General features: G+C 51.0%; 2 protein-coding genes across 3 annotated transcripts; both read right to left on the bottom strand.

The window, feature by feature from the left end:
* Positions 1–236: 236 nt before the first annotated feature.
* Rab25 (RAB25, member RAS oncogene family) lies at positions 237–7,507 on the bottom strand. Of its 2 annotated transcripts, none has more exons than XM_013508333.1 (5): positions 7,207–7,507; positions 3,214–3,409; positions 2,071–2,291; positions 958–1,038; positions 237–565 (listed from the first exon to the last, which is right to left on the bottom strand). In XM_013508333.1, the coding sequence occupies exons 1-5, from the start codon at positions 7,247–7,249 to the stop codon at positions 438–440; spliced, it is 669 nt and encodes a 222-aa protein (XP_013363787.1). In that variant the 5' UTR covers positions 7,250–7,507; the 3' UTR covers positions 237–437. The 2 variants fall into 2 exon arrangements, with proteins under 2 accessions (XP_013363787.1, XP_005411708.1); XM_005411651.2 differs by having other exon boundaries at positions 2,071–2,264; positions 7,207–7,505.
* Positions 7,508–8,673: 1,166 nt separating this feature from the next.
* Lamtor2 (late endosomal/lysosomal adaptor, MAPK and MTOR activator 2) lies at positions 8,674–13,238 on the bottom strand. The gene is made up of 4 exons (XM_005411645.2): positions 13,034–13,238; positions 12,580–12,742; positions 9,083–9,172; positions 8,674–8,853 (listed from the first exon to the last, which is right to left on the bottom strand). Exons 1-4 carry the CDS (start codon positions 13,099–13,101, stop codon positions 8,797–8,799), a joined length of 378 nt encoding a protein of 125 aa, XP_005411702.2. The 5' UTR covers positions 13,102–13,238; the 3' UTR covers positions 8,674–8,796.
* Between the last annotated feature and the right edge of the window lie 638 nt (positions 13,239–13,876).

Below are 13,876 nucleotides of genomic sequence, written 5' to 3'. Positions count from 1 at the left end.
ACTGTCTTCCCTCCCCCACCCTGCCCTGGGGGTTGGCAAAGAGAGGGGCGGGCATCTCCCACCCCCTTGGCACTGTCCCCAGACCACAGAACTCCAGAGGCAGCTGGCCCTGGGGGACAAGAGGGTAAGGTGGGGAGGATGGAAGAAAGGGAAGGGGGAGGGAAAGGGAACCAGAGATTCGGGGTTGGAGGGAGCCACAGATAAGAGGAGGAACAGACGTGAGGTAACAGGATGGCTAGGCATTGCTACAAAACACAGCTTTATTTGAGAGTTCTGGTCTGTGATGGGTGGACAGGCAATGGAGACAGGCACGGTGGGCATGAAGACCGAGGTTCTGGGGGACTGTGAACGGGATACCAAAGGGCAGGGAAAGGTCCCACAGCAGGGGTGAAGGTGGGGGACCAGGAGCCCGGGGACAGGGTTGGCTGTGGCCGAGGTTAAAGGCTGATGCAACAGGCCCTCTTCTCTCCAGGGCTGGGGTCCTGCCCAGCCTGGGCATTGCCCAGGTTGATGGCATTGGTCCGAGTGTTGTTCTGCCTCTGCTTGGACACCTTTGCGAAGATCTCTGAGAGTCAGAGAGCAGTGATCAGGCCAGAAGGTTTAAAGCCTGTGTGTTCCCCGCAGCCCACACTCCCCTTCTGAGCTCTGGGGGCGTGGGGAGGGCCATGCTGGGAGGAGGTTCTGCTGGGAGGGAGTTGGCCACCTGGATGCCTTCTACTTACCTGGGTAGAGAAGGAACTGAGACTCATCCCCCTGGAAAGCGTGGCCTTCTGATTCCTTCCCTAAGTGCCAAGCCACTGAGCGGGGCCCCTGGGAGGGACTGGGGGGCTAGGCAGGGGTGCAGGGGCACTGATGAGTCAGTTGGGGTGAGGACTGGGTCTCTCCGTGCCTACTGATGCCTTCTGAAGCCATGGGGATGGAAGTGGGAAGCTGGCACAAACTGAGGCAGGCTCTAACCTTTGAGGACAGTCTCGAAGGCCAGTTCAACATTGGTGGAGTCCAGAGCTGAGGTCTCCAGGAATAGCAGCCCATTGTTTTCTGCCAGGAAGGAAAATGTACCATTTATTGTGTGTGTGTGGGGGTCAAAGGCAGTAGTAGTGATGATGGTAATTGTAATAGTTCCTTAATGTTTACTATGTGCATTTTCTACCTGCTAAACCCTTGGCATGGAATAGCTTATTTCATCCTTAAAACAACAGATGGGGTAGGTCCAGTTAAGAAACAGAAACCCAGGACCAAGGATATAGCTCAGTGGCACAGCGCCTGCCTGGCAAGCACAAGGTCCTGAGCTCGATTCCCAGGACCAAAAAAAAAAAAAAAAGAAAAGAAAAAGAGAAAGAAAAAGAAAAAGAAAAAAGAAAAAAAAGAAACAGAAAACCTGAATCAGAGAGGATGAAAAACGACCTTACTCTATGCCTCACATCTAGTAAATGGCCTAAGAGGGAATGGGAGACTAGGCTGGGGGGCTCCAGTGCTTGTACCCAAAAGCACTAGATTGTGCTGCCACTAACCCCACAAAACTCTCAGCAAAAGAGTGACTGGAGAAGCTCAGGGGAGCCCACCAAGATCTTTGTAAGTATGGAAGGGTAGGACTCTCTTAAAATCAACTATGAGCTGGGCCTAGTGGCACAATCCTATAATCTCGGCATTCTGGAAGGCTGAGGCAGGAATATGGGAAGTTCAAACCCAAGCCAGGCAACTTAGCCATTTAGTGAGACCCTATCTCAAAAATTAACAATGGGCTGCGGATGTAGCTCGGTGGCAAGGTCCTGGATTCAATCCCCAGAATTGCAAAACACAAAAACACAAATCCACCTACGAACAATTGCCAATGAAGACAATCTCAGGAGAAGTGGGGGACATGACAGGAGACATAGGGGCCCAGAAAGGAGGGGCCAGGAGATCCTGACCGAGAGGGGATGGAGGTGGAGAAGCCTATGGGGGAAGTCATGCAGGGGCTGCAGGGGGCGCAGGGAGGGGAGGCTGAGCTGGGAGGGGGTGGGTAAGCTTGGAAGAGTCGCGTTGGGTGGGGGTGTTGGGTATGGGTGCCGGGTGGAGACTCGCTCTCACCAGCAAACATACGAGCCTCATCAGTGGGCACTTCCCGGGCCTGGCTTAGGTCACTTTTGTTCCCCACGAGCATGACAACAATAGTGGCCTCCGCGTGGTCATAGAGCTCCTTCAGCCAGCGTTCCACTACAGCATAGGTCTGGTGTTTGGTTAGGTCAAACACCAGGAGGGCCCCCACTGCTCCACGATAGTACCTGGGTGGGAGTGGGGGTGGATAGAGACAATGGGGGTGTCAGGTTCAGCCTCTGAGCAGTCTTTAAGCCAGAACACCTCTGTGACCTTCCTCCTGTGACTCTTCAACACACATTGTCTTCTACATTGTCTCCTGTGGCTATCTTTGTAAGACTAGCAAATGCCTACCACTGTAGCAGGGTCCCTGGCCAGACAACCCAAGCAGTTATTGCATGCACGTAGCCTCCTTCTTGAGGCTAGAAGGACTGTCTTTCTTCAGACTGGTGGTGTCTAATTATTCTCAGTGAATCAAAAGGCTCATACAAGGACAAGTGGCCAAGAGTGCGTGCAGCCCTTATCTGTGGGGGTACTTCTGGCCCCTGTTTCCTGCCCCTACCACACGTGCACCCACCACCTTTCACACAACTGGACCTGATGCTAACTGGGAGACATGTGGGACTAGCGTCAGCAAGCCTAACTTCCTGTGCCTCTTCTGAGACTTTATAAAATCCACACTCCAGGTTTGGCCTTTGGCATTGTGATCAATGGATGTTGTCAGGTGCAGAGTGCTGTGCTGACGTCAGGGGGCGCTCTCAACCCACACAGCTGCCCCTCCCAGCTCCACCCCTATTTCACCTTGCTAGTATTTAAACAAGGAGTAAGTAATTAATTACAGCACTTTATTTCTGTGGCATTTTAAAGGTAACACGCAATGCCAGGTGTGAAGTGCTTTGTACCTTTCTGGGCATGTGGCAAAGGCTTACTAAGTGGTGGCGATAACTTGTTTCTAGTTCTCCTGGTCAGTATCATTGCACCTTGTCTAGCCCTGTTTGCTGCTCATAGTATTTGTGTCACCTATGATCTCCCCGGAAGGCATCCTGCTGAGTCCCCCACCACCCGCTTCCCCTCCAGAGATATTCCTTGTCTTCCCCAGCGCTTCAGCAGCCCGCCAGCCCCAGGCCCTGAGCTCACGCCGAGGTGATGGCTCGGTATCGCTCCAGGCCAGCCGTGTCCCAGATCTGAGCCTTGATGGCAGCGGTGCCCAGCATCACAGTGCGGGTGGAGAACTCAACCCCGATGGTGGTGCGGCTGTCGTGGCTGAACTCATTGCGTGTGAAGCGGGACAGCAGGTTGGTCTTCCCCACACCTGACTCGCCAATCAGCACCACTGAAGAAGAGAAATAAGGACTGAATGTAGGGCAGAAAAGTCTGAGCCCACCTGAGTCTGGAGGCTCTGTCTAGCAGAAGGGGGCACTTGAGCTAGGTGCAAGTAGCACATGCTGGGAGGCTGAGGCAGGAGGATGGTTAGTTCAAGCCCAGCCTGGGCAACTTACCTACTTAGTGAGACTCTATCTCAAAAAATAAAAACGGGTGGGAATGTACTACTTTAGTTCTGTGCAAAGGCTCCAGGTTCAATCCTTAGCAACACACACACATAAAAAAAAAGAAAGAAAGAAAGAAAGAAAGAAAAAAGAAAAAGCAAAGCAAAGAAAAAGAAGGGAAAAGAAAAAAGTGCAAACTGAGCTTGAAAAACTGAGGAGGGAGGAGCTGGGTGTCCTAGAAGAGACTGGGGCTAGCAACTCTGCATAAGTCATCTCTTGGTGGGCAGAGGGACAAGAGTTTAAAAGGGACAAAGTGGGTGCTGAAACCGTAGTGGCACAGTTGCAGAGTCTGCCTGTGTTGCTGGTGGTGGTGCCACGTCTGTGGGCTGTTTATTGATGTCACTTGGAGAGGTGACTGAGGTGTACAAATATGCAGAGATGGTAGGCAGTCTGGGCTGGGGAGTAGGAGAACACTGTGCATGTCTTGTACTACATGTGCTGGGAGGACCAACGGGAGGGGGTTGGTATGTGCATCTGCAGAGGGAACAGAGGTATGAACAGAGGTATGGGTCAGGAGAAAATTTAGCAAATGACACATGTGAGGGGAATGTATGGAAGTATGCGTTCCTTTGTGTGTGTGTGTGCGTGTGCGTGTGTGGCACATGCCTGGGCTATGTCATGAGTTCAAGACCAGCCTAAACTACATAAAGAGACCCTGTCTCAAAAAAAAAAGAAAAAAGAAAGAAAGAAAAAGGAGGGGCTGGGGGTTTAGCTCAGCGGCAAAAGCGCCTGCCTGGCAAGCGCAAGGTCGTGAGTTCGGTTCCCGGTACCGGAGAAAAACCAAAAAAAAAAAAAGAAAGAAAGAAAGAAAAAGGAGCAGGAGAAGAGGAAAAAGGAGGGGAAAAAGTTAGGATTCAGTCGTCTCTAAGGAGGAGCCTTCCTGCATGACGAAGAGCATGATATTAAGCAGAGCATGGTTCATCCCTACAATCCCACTCCTCTGGGAGGCTGAAGCAGGAAAACTACAAGTTCAAGCCTACCTTGAGCAACTTAGTAATTTAGCAAGATAGAAAATAAGAAAGAAAAAAAAGGACTGAAGATATACTTCAGTGTGAAGGTCCTGGGATCAATCTCTAGTACCACAGGGGGGAAAAAAAAATCTTCTATATTTTGTTTTTGAGAAAGGCTCTCACAGTGTAGCCCAGGCTGGCCTCAAATTCACAGTGACACTCCTGCCTCAGCCACCCTACCACTGGAATTACAGGTGTGCACCACCACACTCAGTATTTTTATTTTATTTTCTAAAATCTTATTTGTATCGGGCAAGAAAGAGCTGGAAGCAACCTGGCTGTGTGTGGGTAAGAGGATGTACATATGTGTGTGTATGTGCACCTGCCCCTCTCCTCTGGGGTCCCCTCATCTCTTTTTTTTTTTTTTTTTTTTTGTACCAGGAATTGAACTCAGGACCTCAGGCTTGCAGGCAAGCACTTATGCCACTGAGCTATATCCCTGGCAACCCCCATCTCATTTTTGGTAAAGGGTAGGTGCACTTAGCTCACTCCTCAGCTCCAAGTTGCTCAGGACAAGTCTTCAGAGACTGACAGAACTTAGATTTGAGTACTACTGGCTTTGTGACCCTTTATGACCTTTAGTCTGTCTCTAAGCCTCAGTTTCCTCATCTGTAAAATGGAGACATTAATGGTCAACATTTATTGAGTGTTTACTAAGTGCCAGGCACTACCCTAAAAGCTGTATGCATATTAACTCGGTTAATTCTCATAGCAATGCCTTATCCTCATTTATACAGACAAGGAAGGCACTTGGGAAGCCAAACGACTTGCCCAGGATAACTCAGCCAGTATAGAGATGTGATGGCCAGATCCACCCTCAAGGTGGGACCTGCCCCCCCACCTCCACTGGGAGGACAAGAGGGAGGGAGTTTAGTATGTTTGTCTGCATTGTGAGCAGAAGTGTGGGTAAGGAGAGAATTTAGCAAGTGACACCTGAATGAGAGGAACATGTGGAGGTGTGTGTGTACCTGTGTGTGTAAAAAATGTGCATGCCTGTAACCCCAGCACTCAGGAGGCTGAGGCAGGAGGATCACCTGTAGCTGTTAGCTCCTTCACCAGCTGCCTCTAGTGCAGACAGTGCTCTCACAGAAGCTGTATCCTTCCTAGGCAGCCCCAGGCAATGCCTGGACAAAGCGAGGCCATCACAGAGATCCCCATCTTCACCTAGGCTTCACGGAGTCCAGGTTGCATGGACTGCCCTGTCTTCCCAATCCCATTCTCTCCTTACTTTCACTGGTGTTGGTCCTCAAATAACACTGAACACCCCAAACTTCTCAGGGTTTGGTTCTGGCAATCCCACTAGCACTAACTGCTAAGAGGCATAGCTGAGCTCTGAACTTTGTCTGGTTCCTGACTATGATGCTATTCCACCTCTCAAAATGAAAGAGAACTTTTAGGTGGTGGTGTAGTGATTAGAGAGATGGTGGCTTGTACCCAGAAAGGACTCAATAAATAGTAGTTTCTATTGGGCCGGGGATATAGCTCAACAGTACAGCACCTGCCTGGCAAGCGCAAGGTCGTGAGTTCGATTCCCAGTACAAAAAAAAAAAAAAAAAGTAGTATCTATTAGTATTTATTGCTCAGACTCTTGCTGAAGCTTACCCTGTCTCCTTCCTGGAAAAGACGCCAGAAGTACAGGTTCCCCAGCTTGAGCTGGGGTGCGGCTGAGGTTGGGAGAGGCAGTGGGGTGGGGTGGCTAGAAAGGGAATGGGAGCTCGACCAGTCCACCCTGCTCTCAAGGCAGTGTGGAGGTAGACTTGGAGAACCATAGCGGGGCAAAGAAGAAGGAAGGACACCTTCACACTTCCAAGGACAGCCAAGTTGAACCCAGTGCCTGGTATCGGGGCCACGGAATCTGCCCAGGGACAAACACACAAAGCTTCAGGCCCAGGAGCGCTATGGATTCTATCAGGCTCTGCTCCAAATTCATCGTGTCCGCCCAGTGTCTTCCCTGTGTATTTATCACCCAGCCCAATCTCAGATTGGTTCCCCCTTCTCCTTTCTTGTACACCTGCCCAGAGAGATGACTTTCTTCTGCTTAAATCTTCTTTTTACCTTTCTACTCAGAAAGGAAGTCTTTTTTTTGTTTGTTTGAGACAGGGTCTCACTATGCAGTTCAGGCTGGGCTTGAGCTCACTTTGTAGCCCAGGCTGGTCTCAAACTTGCAAAGATCCACCTGCCTCAGCTTCCCGAGTGCTGGGATTACAGGTGTGTACCACCATGCCCGGCTTTGAAGGAAGTCTCTTCTGAAGTTGGACCTCTATCTTTTGTGCTGTGGGGGGTGACTCTTGCCAGAACTTGGGCCTCTGTTAGGAGCAAGGGAAGGACAGCTGGACCCAGCAATATAAATGCTCGATCAGCATTGTTATGCACACCAGAGGAGCACCCTTGGCAACCCCAGGACTTCTGCCCCTGTGATCAGACCCTCTTCCCTCTCTGCAGCTTCCTTTCTTAGCGAGGGAATGGTGAGCCCTCGGGTTCCTGGTAAGAGGTAACAAGCAGGAGGGGACTCTCTGGCTGTAGCCATTCTTTCTGGTCTCAGGAGTCTTCTCTCTTCATGAACCCCAACTTACCTTTGAAGACAAAGTTATAATCTTCCTCAGTTCTATTCCCCATCTTGGCTCCTCATGGAGGGTGCAGGAATCTTGGGGGTGGAGGTCGCAAGACTGTGTTGGCTCAATGCCCTCAACCCTCGGCTCTCAAGAGACCGGGCCCCACTTCTCCTCTCATTGGGGGCAAGGAGACTTCTGCAGCCAGAGAGACTGAGGACCAACCGAGGCCAGCCAGAGCCTAGTGAGGCTCCCGCAGGTGGGGGTGCTGTATGGAAGCTGAGAGGACGGAAGCGGAGAACAGGAAGAGAGGCGGCCGGGACCTGGGCCCCAGGTGGGTGGAGTGAAGCTGACGTCAGACAGGTTAGACAGGTTGTGTGTTTGCTGGCAGCCTGGGCTACCACATGCAGGGCCAGCTCCCCGGATAACAGTGGGGAGGTTGAGGGGTGGGGGCACACAATCTTGGAGAGCCCCCTGAGGGCTGTTTGTATGACTTCACCCCTGAGATCTGTAGTGAGAGGTTTGGGCCACCACCAGTGAGAAATAGCTCCTCGAGGAGCAGACACCCCATTTGGCTCCCACTTGTCCTGCAGGGGCTCTGGCAGGAGTACAGTGGGGGTCCCAGAGGAAACACTGCTGGAGCAAGGGCTGGGGCGGATGGAATGCCGGTCACCTGCAACAGTGCGGAGCGGTGGGTGCTGCATTGTGGCCACAGTGACTTCTGCCTCTCCCTGATGCCCCAGGGCCTGGGATGGCTGGGGATGGGCAGCGTTTCTTACTGTGGGTGGAGCTGGAACTCATAACCTACCCACTTGCCTGGGATGGTGTGGGGCCAGGAACTGATAGCTCCCTCCACAGACCTGCTCTGAAGACAGAGGAGAGACGTGGGACAGGAATTTGGAGATGGAATGAGTCAGAGGGCAGGATCTGGGGCAGTCACCTCTGAAGAGGTTTCCTGGGGCTCTTCTATTCCTTGCCAGGACTCAAAGCCTCACAAGAGCATCTCGTCTACAAAGACTTGAACATCTAGAAAGGGAAAGCCAGCTGTAGTTTGCCTGTAATCCTAGCACTCAGGACGCTGAGGCAGGAGTATCTGTGAGTTTGAGGCGAGCTTGGGCTACATAGTAAGTTCAATGCCAGCCTGGACTACATAGCAAGACTGCCCCCCACCAAAAAAAAAAAAGAGATCTGAAAAAGGGTTCTTCCTAAGGCCTAGAATGAAGGGTCCTATATTCTTTGTTTAAAATAACTAGGTCTCTACACCTTTCCACTCATCCAGGTGAGTATGCTTCTGCTGAGTGGCAGAGGTTACGTGGGGTAACCACTGGAGAGGCCAAGGGAGTGGGGACACCACTGCAAGAACCATCGGGTCGGGGAGATCACAGTGAAGGAATGGGTAGAAATCCATCCTGCAGAACACAAGCAATCCTCCAAGCCATCTCTGTGTCCTATGTCCTCTGATTCATCCCATCCAAGAAAGTGGCCACGACACAAGGCAGAAGTTGAAGTTTATTCTAGAAAAAGCAAAGTCCCTCCTCTCCACCACAGTCCAGGAAGGTTTTCCCAGGGGGCCCTGCCCCTCCAACTGTCATCACCAGTGTCCACCAAGGCCCGCTAGGATGCTGCTACTTGAGTGAGGGGCTCCTCCAGGTACTGCACCAAGGCCTGAGCCTGCAAGAGGGGTACACATCAGTCCCATGACCACCACTCCACGGACCCACGTGCTCCCCACGCCATACTGAGCAACGGCCACGAGCCCTGGCTGCTCCTGGGAGTGGGCCACACTGGACATGATCTGAGGAGACTAAGAACTCCAGAAAGGGGGTGTGGGTGGGAGTGAACACAGGGACGAAGCATAAGGCCTAGGCGCAGGGTGAAGGAGGGATGGGCACATACACACCTTGGCCTTGAGCATCCCGAAGCCCACGGTCTCCTTGGCATACATACACAGCAGAAGATTGGCCACTCGGGTGATGGCTACACGGCCCTCCTGGTGGAGTACATGACGGATGGAATGCTCTGCTTGGCACCTTTAGCTCCTTCCTTCCCCAAGGGCTTTTCTGGCCCTACAGACTGTATCTTCCTCCCATTCCCTGGGAAGCTTTGGTCAGTCCTGGACATGGGGCTCTGAGCCTGGGTTCCAGCCTCAGCACAGACACCTGCTAGACGCAGTCTCCCAGAAACTCAGTGTCTTCCTGTAACCCCCAGCTCACCCCAGTTGGTGGATGGAATAGACCCATGAATGTATCTGTCAAGGGTTATGCAAGGAAGTGGTATTATTATTATAGGTTCGCCCCAGAGACACTCACAACCCAATTTCTATTTTTCCTTTTTTCCCAGGTCAATGGTTTTTAAACTGCAGAGATCAATTTACAAGGTTGGCAGCTTTTGGCATAGTGGTACATGCCTGTAATCCCAGCACTCTGGGAGGCTACGGCAGGAGGATCCCAAGTTTGAGCCCAGCCTGGGCAACTTAGCAAACTCTGTCTCTAAAATAAACAAACAAACAAATAAACAACTAAGGGCTAAGGATGTAGCTCAATACAAAGATTCTGAGTTCAATCCCTAGTACTAAAAAACCAAAAAAATAATAACAACAACAACAACAAACAAAAACCACACACACACAAAAGCTCTGCTGTGTGTGTGATGGGAATCAAACTCAGGACCTTGCACTTGCCAGGCAGGGACTGTGCCACTGAGCTATATCCCCAGCCATCCAAAATGTATTCCCTACGGCTGGGTTGTAGTAAGAAGTTTGAAGTTATTGCCCTGCTGCAACTCTAGGCACTCAAGGACTCATCTGCTGAACCAAAATGGCACTGGTTGGGCAGGAGTAGGCAGCTGGCTATAACGGGGCTCCTTCATGGACAGTCCACTTTGTGCTCCACTTAGTTGGGTTCTGCACACCTTCACTGAGTATCTACTATGTACAGGGGACCAGGCACTGTACTCTCTGCCTCTGGTCTCATCTCCTGTTGCCCTCCTCCATTCTCACACCACTCCAGTTATAAGAACCCTGTTCATCTTTGACCAGGGCTTTTACACTTGCTGTTCTATCAGAACTGTTTCCCCCGCCATAGCTATATGGCTTCGCCCCCACCTTCCTTCAGATCTTCGATCAAATGTCACTTTTTCAGTGAAAGGGTCCTGACAAATGTCCCCACCCCTTTCTCACTTGCCTTTTTCCTCCATCATGGTTGCTTTTACTTTTTTTTTGGCAGAGATGTGTATTCAACCCATGGGCATTTTATCACTGGGCTATACCCCCTGCTCCTCCCCCCTTTTTCCTTTGGATTTTTCTTTTTTTTTTTTGAGACAGGATCTCACTATGTAGTACAGCAGGCTGGCCTAGAACTCATGCTGATTCTTTTGCCTCAGTCTCCCGAGTGCTGGGAATACAGGTATGTGCTACCACACCCGGCTTTCCTTTCTTCTTTCTGAGACAGGATCTTGCTAAATTGTCCAGGCTGGCTTTGAATTTGAATTTTTTTTGTTTGTTTGTTTTTGGTTTTTTGGTTTTTCTCCGGTACCAGGAACCGAACTCACGACCTTGTGCTTGTCAGGCAGGCGCTTTGCCGCTGAGCTAAATCCCCAGCCCCTTGAATTTGAATTTTTAATCCTTCTGCTTCAGCCTCCCTCCTGGGATTATAGGTGTGTGCCACTGACCTGGGGTCTGTTGTGTTTTCAAACTCTAACATAAACGTTTTATTTATTTTGAACCACATGTAAGACTTTAAGCTTCATTTGGGCTGGAAATTGTATCTGTTTGCTACTGACATAGTCCTGATATAGAGACCACTATAGGGACAGAAGAAAAATTCTTGGGGCCTTAACCTGTTATTCATTAAAAGTATGGTTTGTGCTAGGCATGGTGGCATACACCTATAATCCCAGCAGTCTGAGAGGCTGAGGCAGGAGGATAGCAAATGTGAGCCCAGCTTGGGCAATTTAGCAAGATCCTGCCTCAAAACAAAAATAAAAAGGGTTGGGGACATAGCTCAAAATGAAGGTGCTGAGTTCAATCTCTAGTACCACATTTTTTTTTAAAAAAAGCAAAATTTGTACTTTCTTCTAAGATAGGGACTTGAAGTGGTTTTTGCTGAAAAAAAAAAAAAAATCCAAAGAAAAAAGTGGGGAGGAGCAGGGGGTATAGCCCAGTAATAAAAGGCTTCACTTGAGCCTGCAAACCCCCATAAAGGTAACTAAAAGTAGAACAAAGCCTGACTTTCACTTCGTAAAACTCTGGGTCAAATCCTTCTCAATTCTGCATATACACATATTAGTCACTTAGGGAATATCTGTCTAAAAATGGGCAAAACAAGATTTATTAGCCTGAAATTTACCTTGCCCATCTCATCGCCCTTTAAGACTGAGAACACCTGCACTCTTAAGTCTCTATTGCCCCTAAACCTGTGGTCATCTTGGATTTCATCAGAGCCTCATATAAGTGAGACTGCCCCTTACATCATGAGGATTTCTCCCACCGGAAACAGACTGCATCTTAAGACATGAGATTCTGCCCTCCAGAAATGAACTGCCCTTCAGGTCAGGAGGATTCAACCTGTGCTGGAAACCAGGACTGAGATAATAACTGATCAGACCCTGGTCCACCTTAGCTGACTCTTAAAAGTTGGCCTCCTGCATCTGCGGCAGAGCAATCTGATCTTCATCAGAGTGTGCCCCCTCCAGCTACTCAAGCTGGAGTCTTTTCCTTATCTTCTCTTCCCTTCCAATTAAAACTCTGTCAATTCAAACTCACTTTAATTGTAATTTCCATGATCACTAAAGCAAAGACCCATGCTAGCCGGTGACACTATTTTGCTAGTCCTAAGAACACTGCAGGGACTAAATACTTGTTGAATGAACAGATCCAGAGATCAATGAGATAGTCCCTGCTCCCGAAAAGTTCACAGTCTAATGGCCACTTTTTTTTCCCTGGACTTCATTTCCTGTCTTTGTAAACTGAAAGGGCTGAGGCCTGAAGGCCTGAAGACTCTGTCATGGTTCTGTGGATCAGTAAAAGCAGGATGACAACATTTTGCATTTGGACATTACAGTGCACATCCATTCTGTCGTTTGATCTTCGTCACACCCTGTACCTCGCCAGAGATGAGGAGAGGAAGCTCAAGGAGGTGAAGAAAATTACCCAGGGTTCCACAAACGAAAAGTGGATGGCTGGGACCAGAACCCAAGTCACACCTCAGGCCCAGGGCTCCTTCCTTAGCACCACTTGATGCAAAGGGTCCTGCCTATTACAAATGCTGAGATAGACCAACTCTTAGTATAACTCTTCTGGAGATCCTGTCCCTACCCCTCCAACCGTCCAGAATGGCCTCCAGGTCTCCCCCTTGGGATCCCTTGAGGAGCAAGGAAGTTTGACTCCCCTCTCCATACCATGCAGTCCATGAGGATGAATTTGAGATTGTCTTCATTAAACGCTTGGTTTCCGTTTCGGTCGTACGCGGCCCAGATGTTACTGGCAATGGCCGCAGTGACCCGGGCGTCCGTGTCGCCGTAACCCGAGTAGGCCAGCAGCGATCCCTCGTTATTCAGCAGCCTGGCGAGGGGCAGGGAGGGATATCGACATACTCAGGGAAGGAGCAAAACGCCCAGGTTCCTATCCCAACTCCCACCACTGGCGCTTCTAGGAAGCAAGGGTTGAGCTGTTCCCGGGAACATGCCCTAAGTACCCAGCACATAGGCTTCCCTTTTGAAGAGGGGCCCTCGAGGCCAGCTCCCCCAGCAGTCGCCGCTTCCCCGCCTGGCAGTCCTTCCCTGTTCCTCCCGCAGACAGCCGTGCACCGCCCCACTCCAGCGTTCGCCGCTCGGGTCCTCCGTGAGAACTCACAGGGTGCTCTGGACGCCTCCAGTGTTGGCTTGGCTGAGCACCTGGGTCAAAGCCTTGGGACGCAGCATGCCTACGGCTCCTAACCCTGGGCTTCTGATCCCCGGAGGGGCCTCCTGCCGGTCTCTGCCAGCCGCTTCCGCAGACCAGCTGCCGCGCTCTGCCTTGTCCTGGGAGTCGTAGCGTCCCTGCTCGGCTCCCGTAGCTCCGCCACAACCTGGCCTGTGCGGGGGGCGCTGGGAATTGTAGTTCCTTACGGCCTCGCGCCAGGCACTCTGGGAACTATAGTTTGTCTTTCCTGTCAGACCACTGGGCTCTGAGGCGAAAGAGCGGGAGTAAAAGGATAGTGGCCGTACTGGAAGGACTCTTAACCCCTTCGGGGAAAGGAAGTCATCATTTCTGCTAGTCATTGCACGATTCAATAGTGATTTTTTGAAAGCTCGTATTTGTTAGGCACACCTTTGGTTACTTTTCAAAGCATGCTATGCACACTTCTGGGAGAAGAGGCGAGAAGTGCTATTATTTCGAGGAAATCAAGGCTCAGAAAAGACATGCAAGCAAAACGCCCCGGTTTAGATCATCAGGCCACTGCCCGCGGGGGAACAGGTCCGCCCTGAGAAAGGCTGCGATGGCCGCCCGTGGTGGGAACACCAGCCTCCGAGGAGCGAGGCCCGGGGCCTGGGGGAGTCGGGCCTCCCAGAAAGGCAGAGTTGTCTCAGGGAGTGCAGACAGCGCGGCGACGGGGAGAGTCCTTTGTCCCACAGCGCAGTGAGCCGCGGAGGTCGCCAGGCAGAGCCCGCCCCGCCCGGCTGCGCGACCCGCGGAGCCCCGCGGCCCCCGCTGCAG

Source organism: Chinchilla lanigera, unplaced genomic scaffold, assembly GCF_000276665.1.
Source record: "Chinchilla lanigera isolate Chin_1 unplaced genomic scaffold, ChiLan1.0 scaffold00144, whole genome shotgun sequence".
NCBI classification, from domain to species: Eukaryota; Metazoa; Chordata; class Mammalia; order Rodentia; family Chinchillidae; genus Chinchilla; species Chinchilla lanigera.
This window is presented reverse-complemented; position numbering and strand designations above follow the sequence as displayed.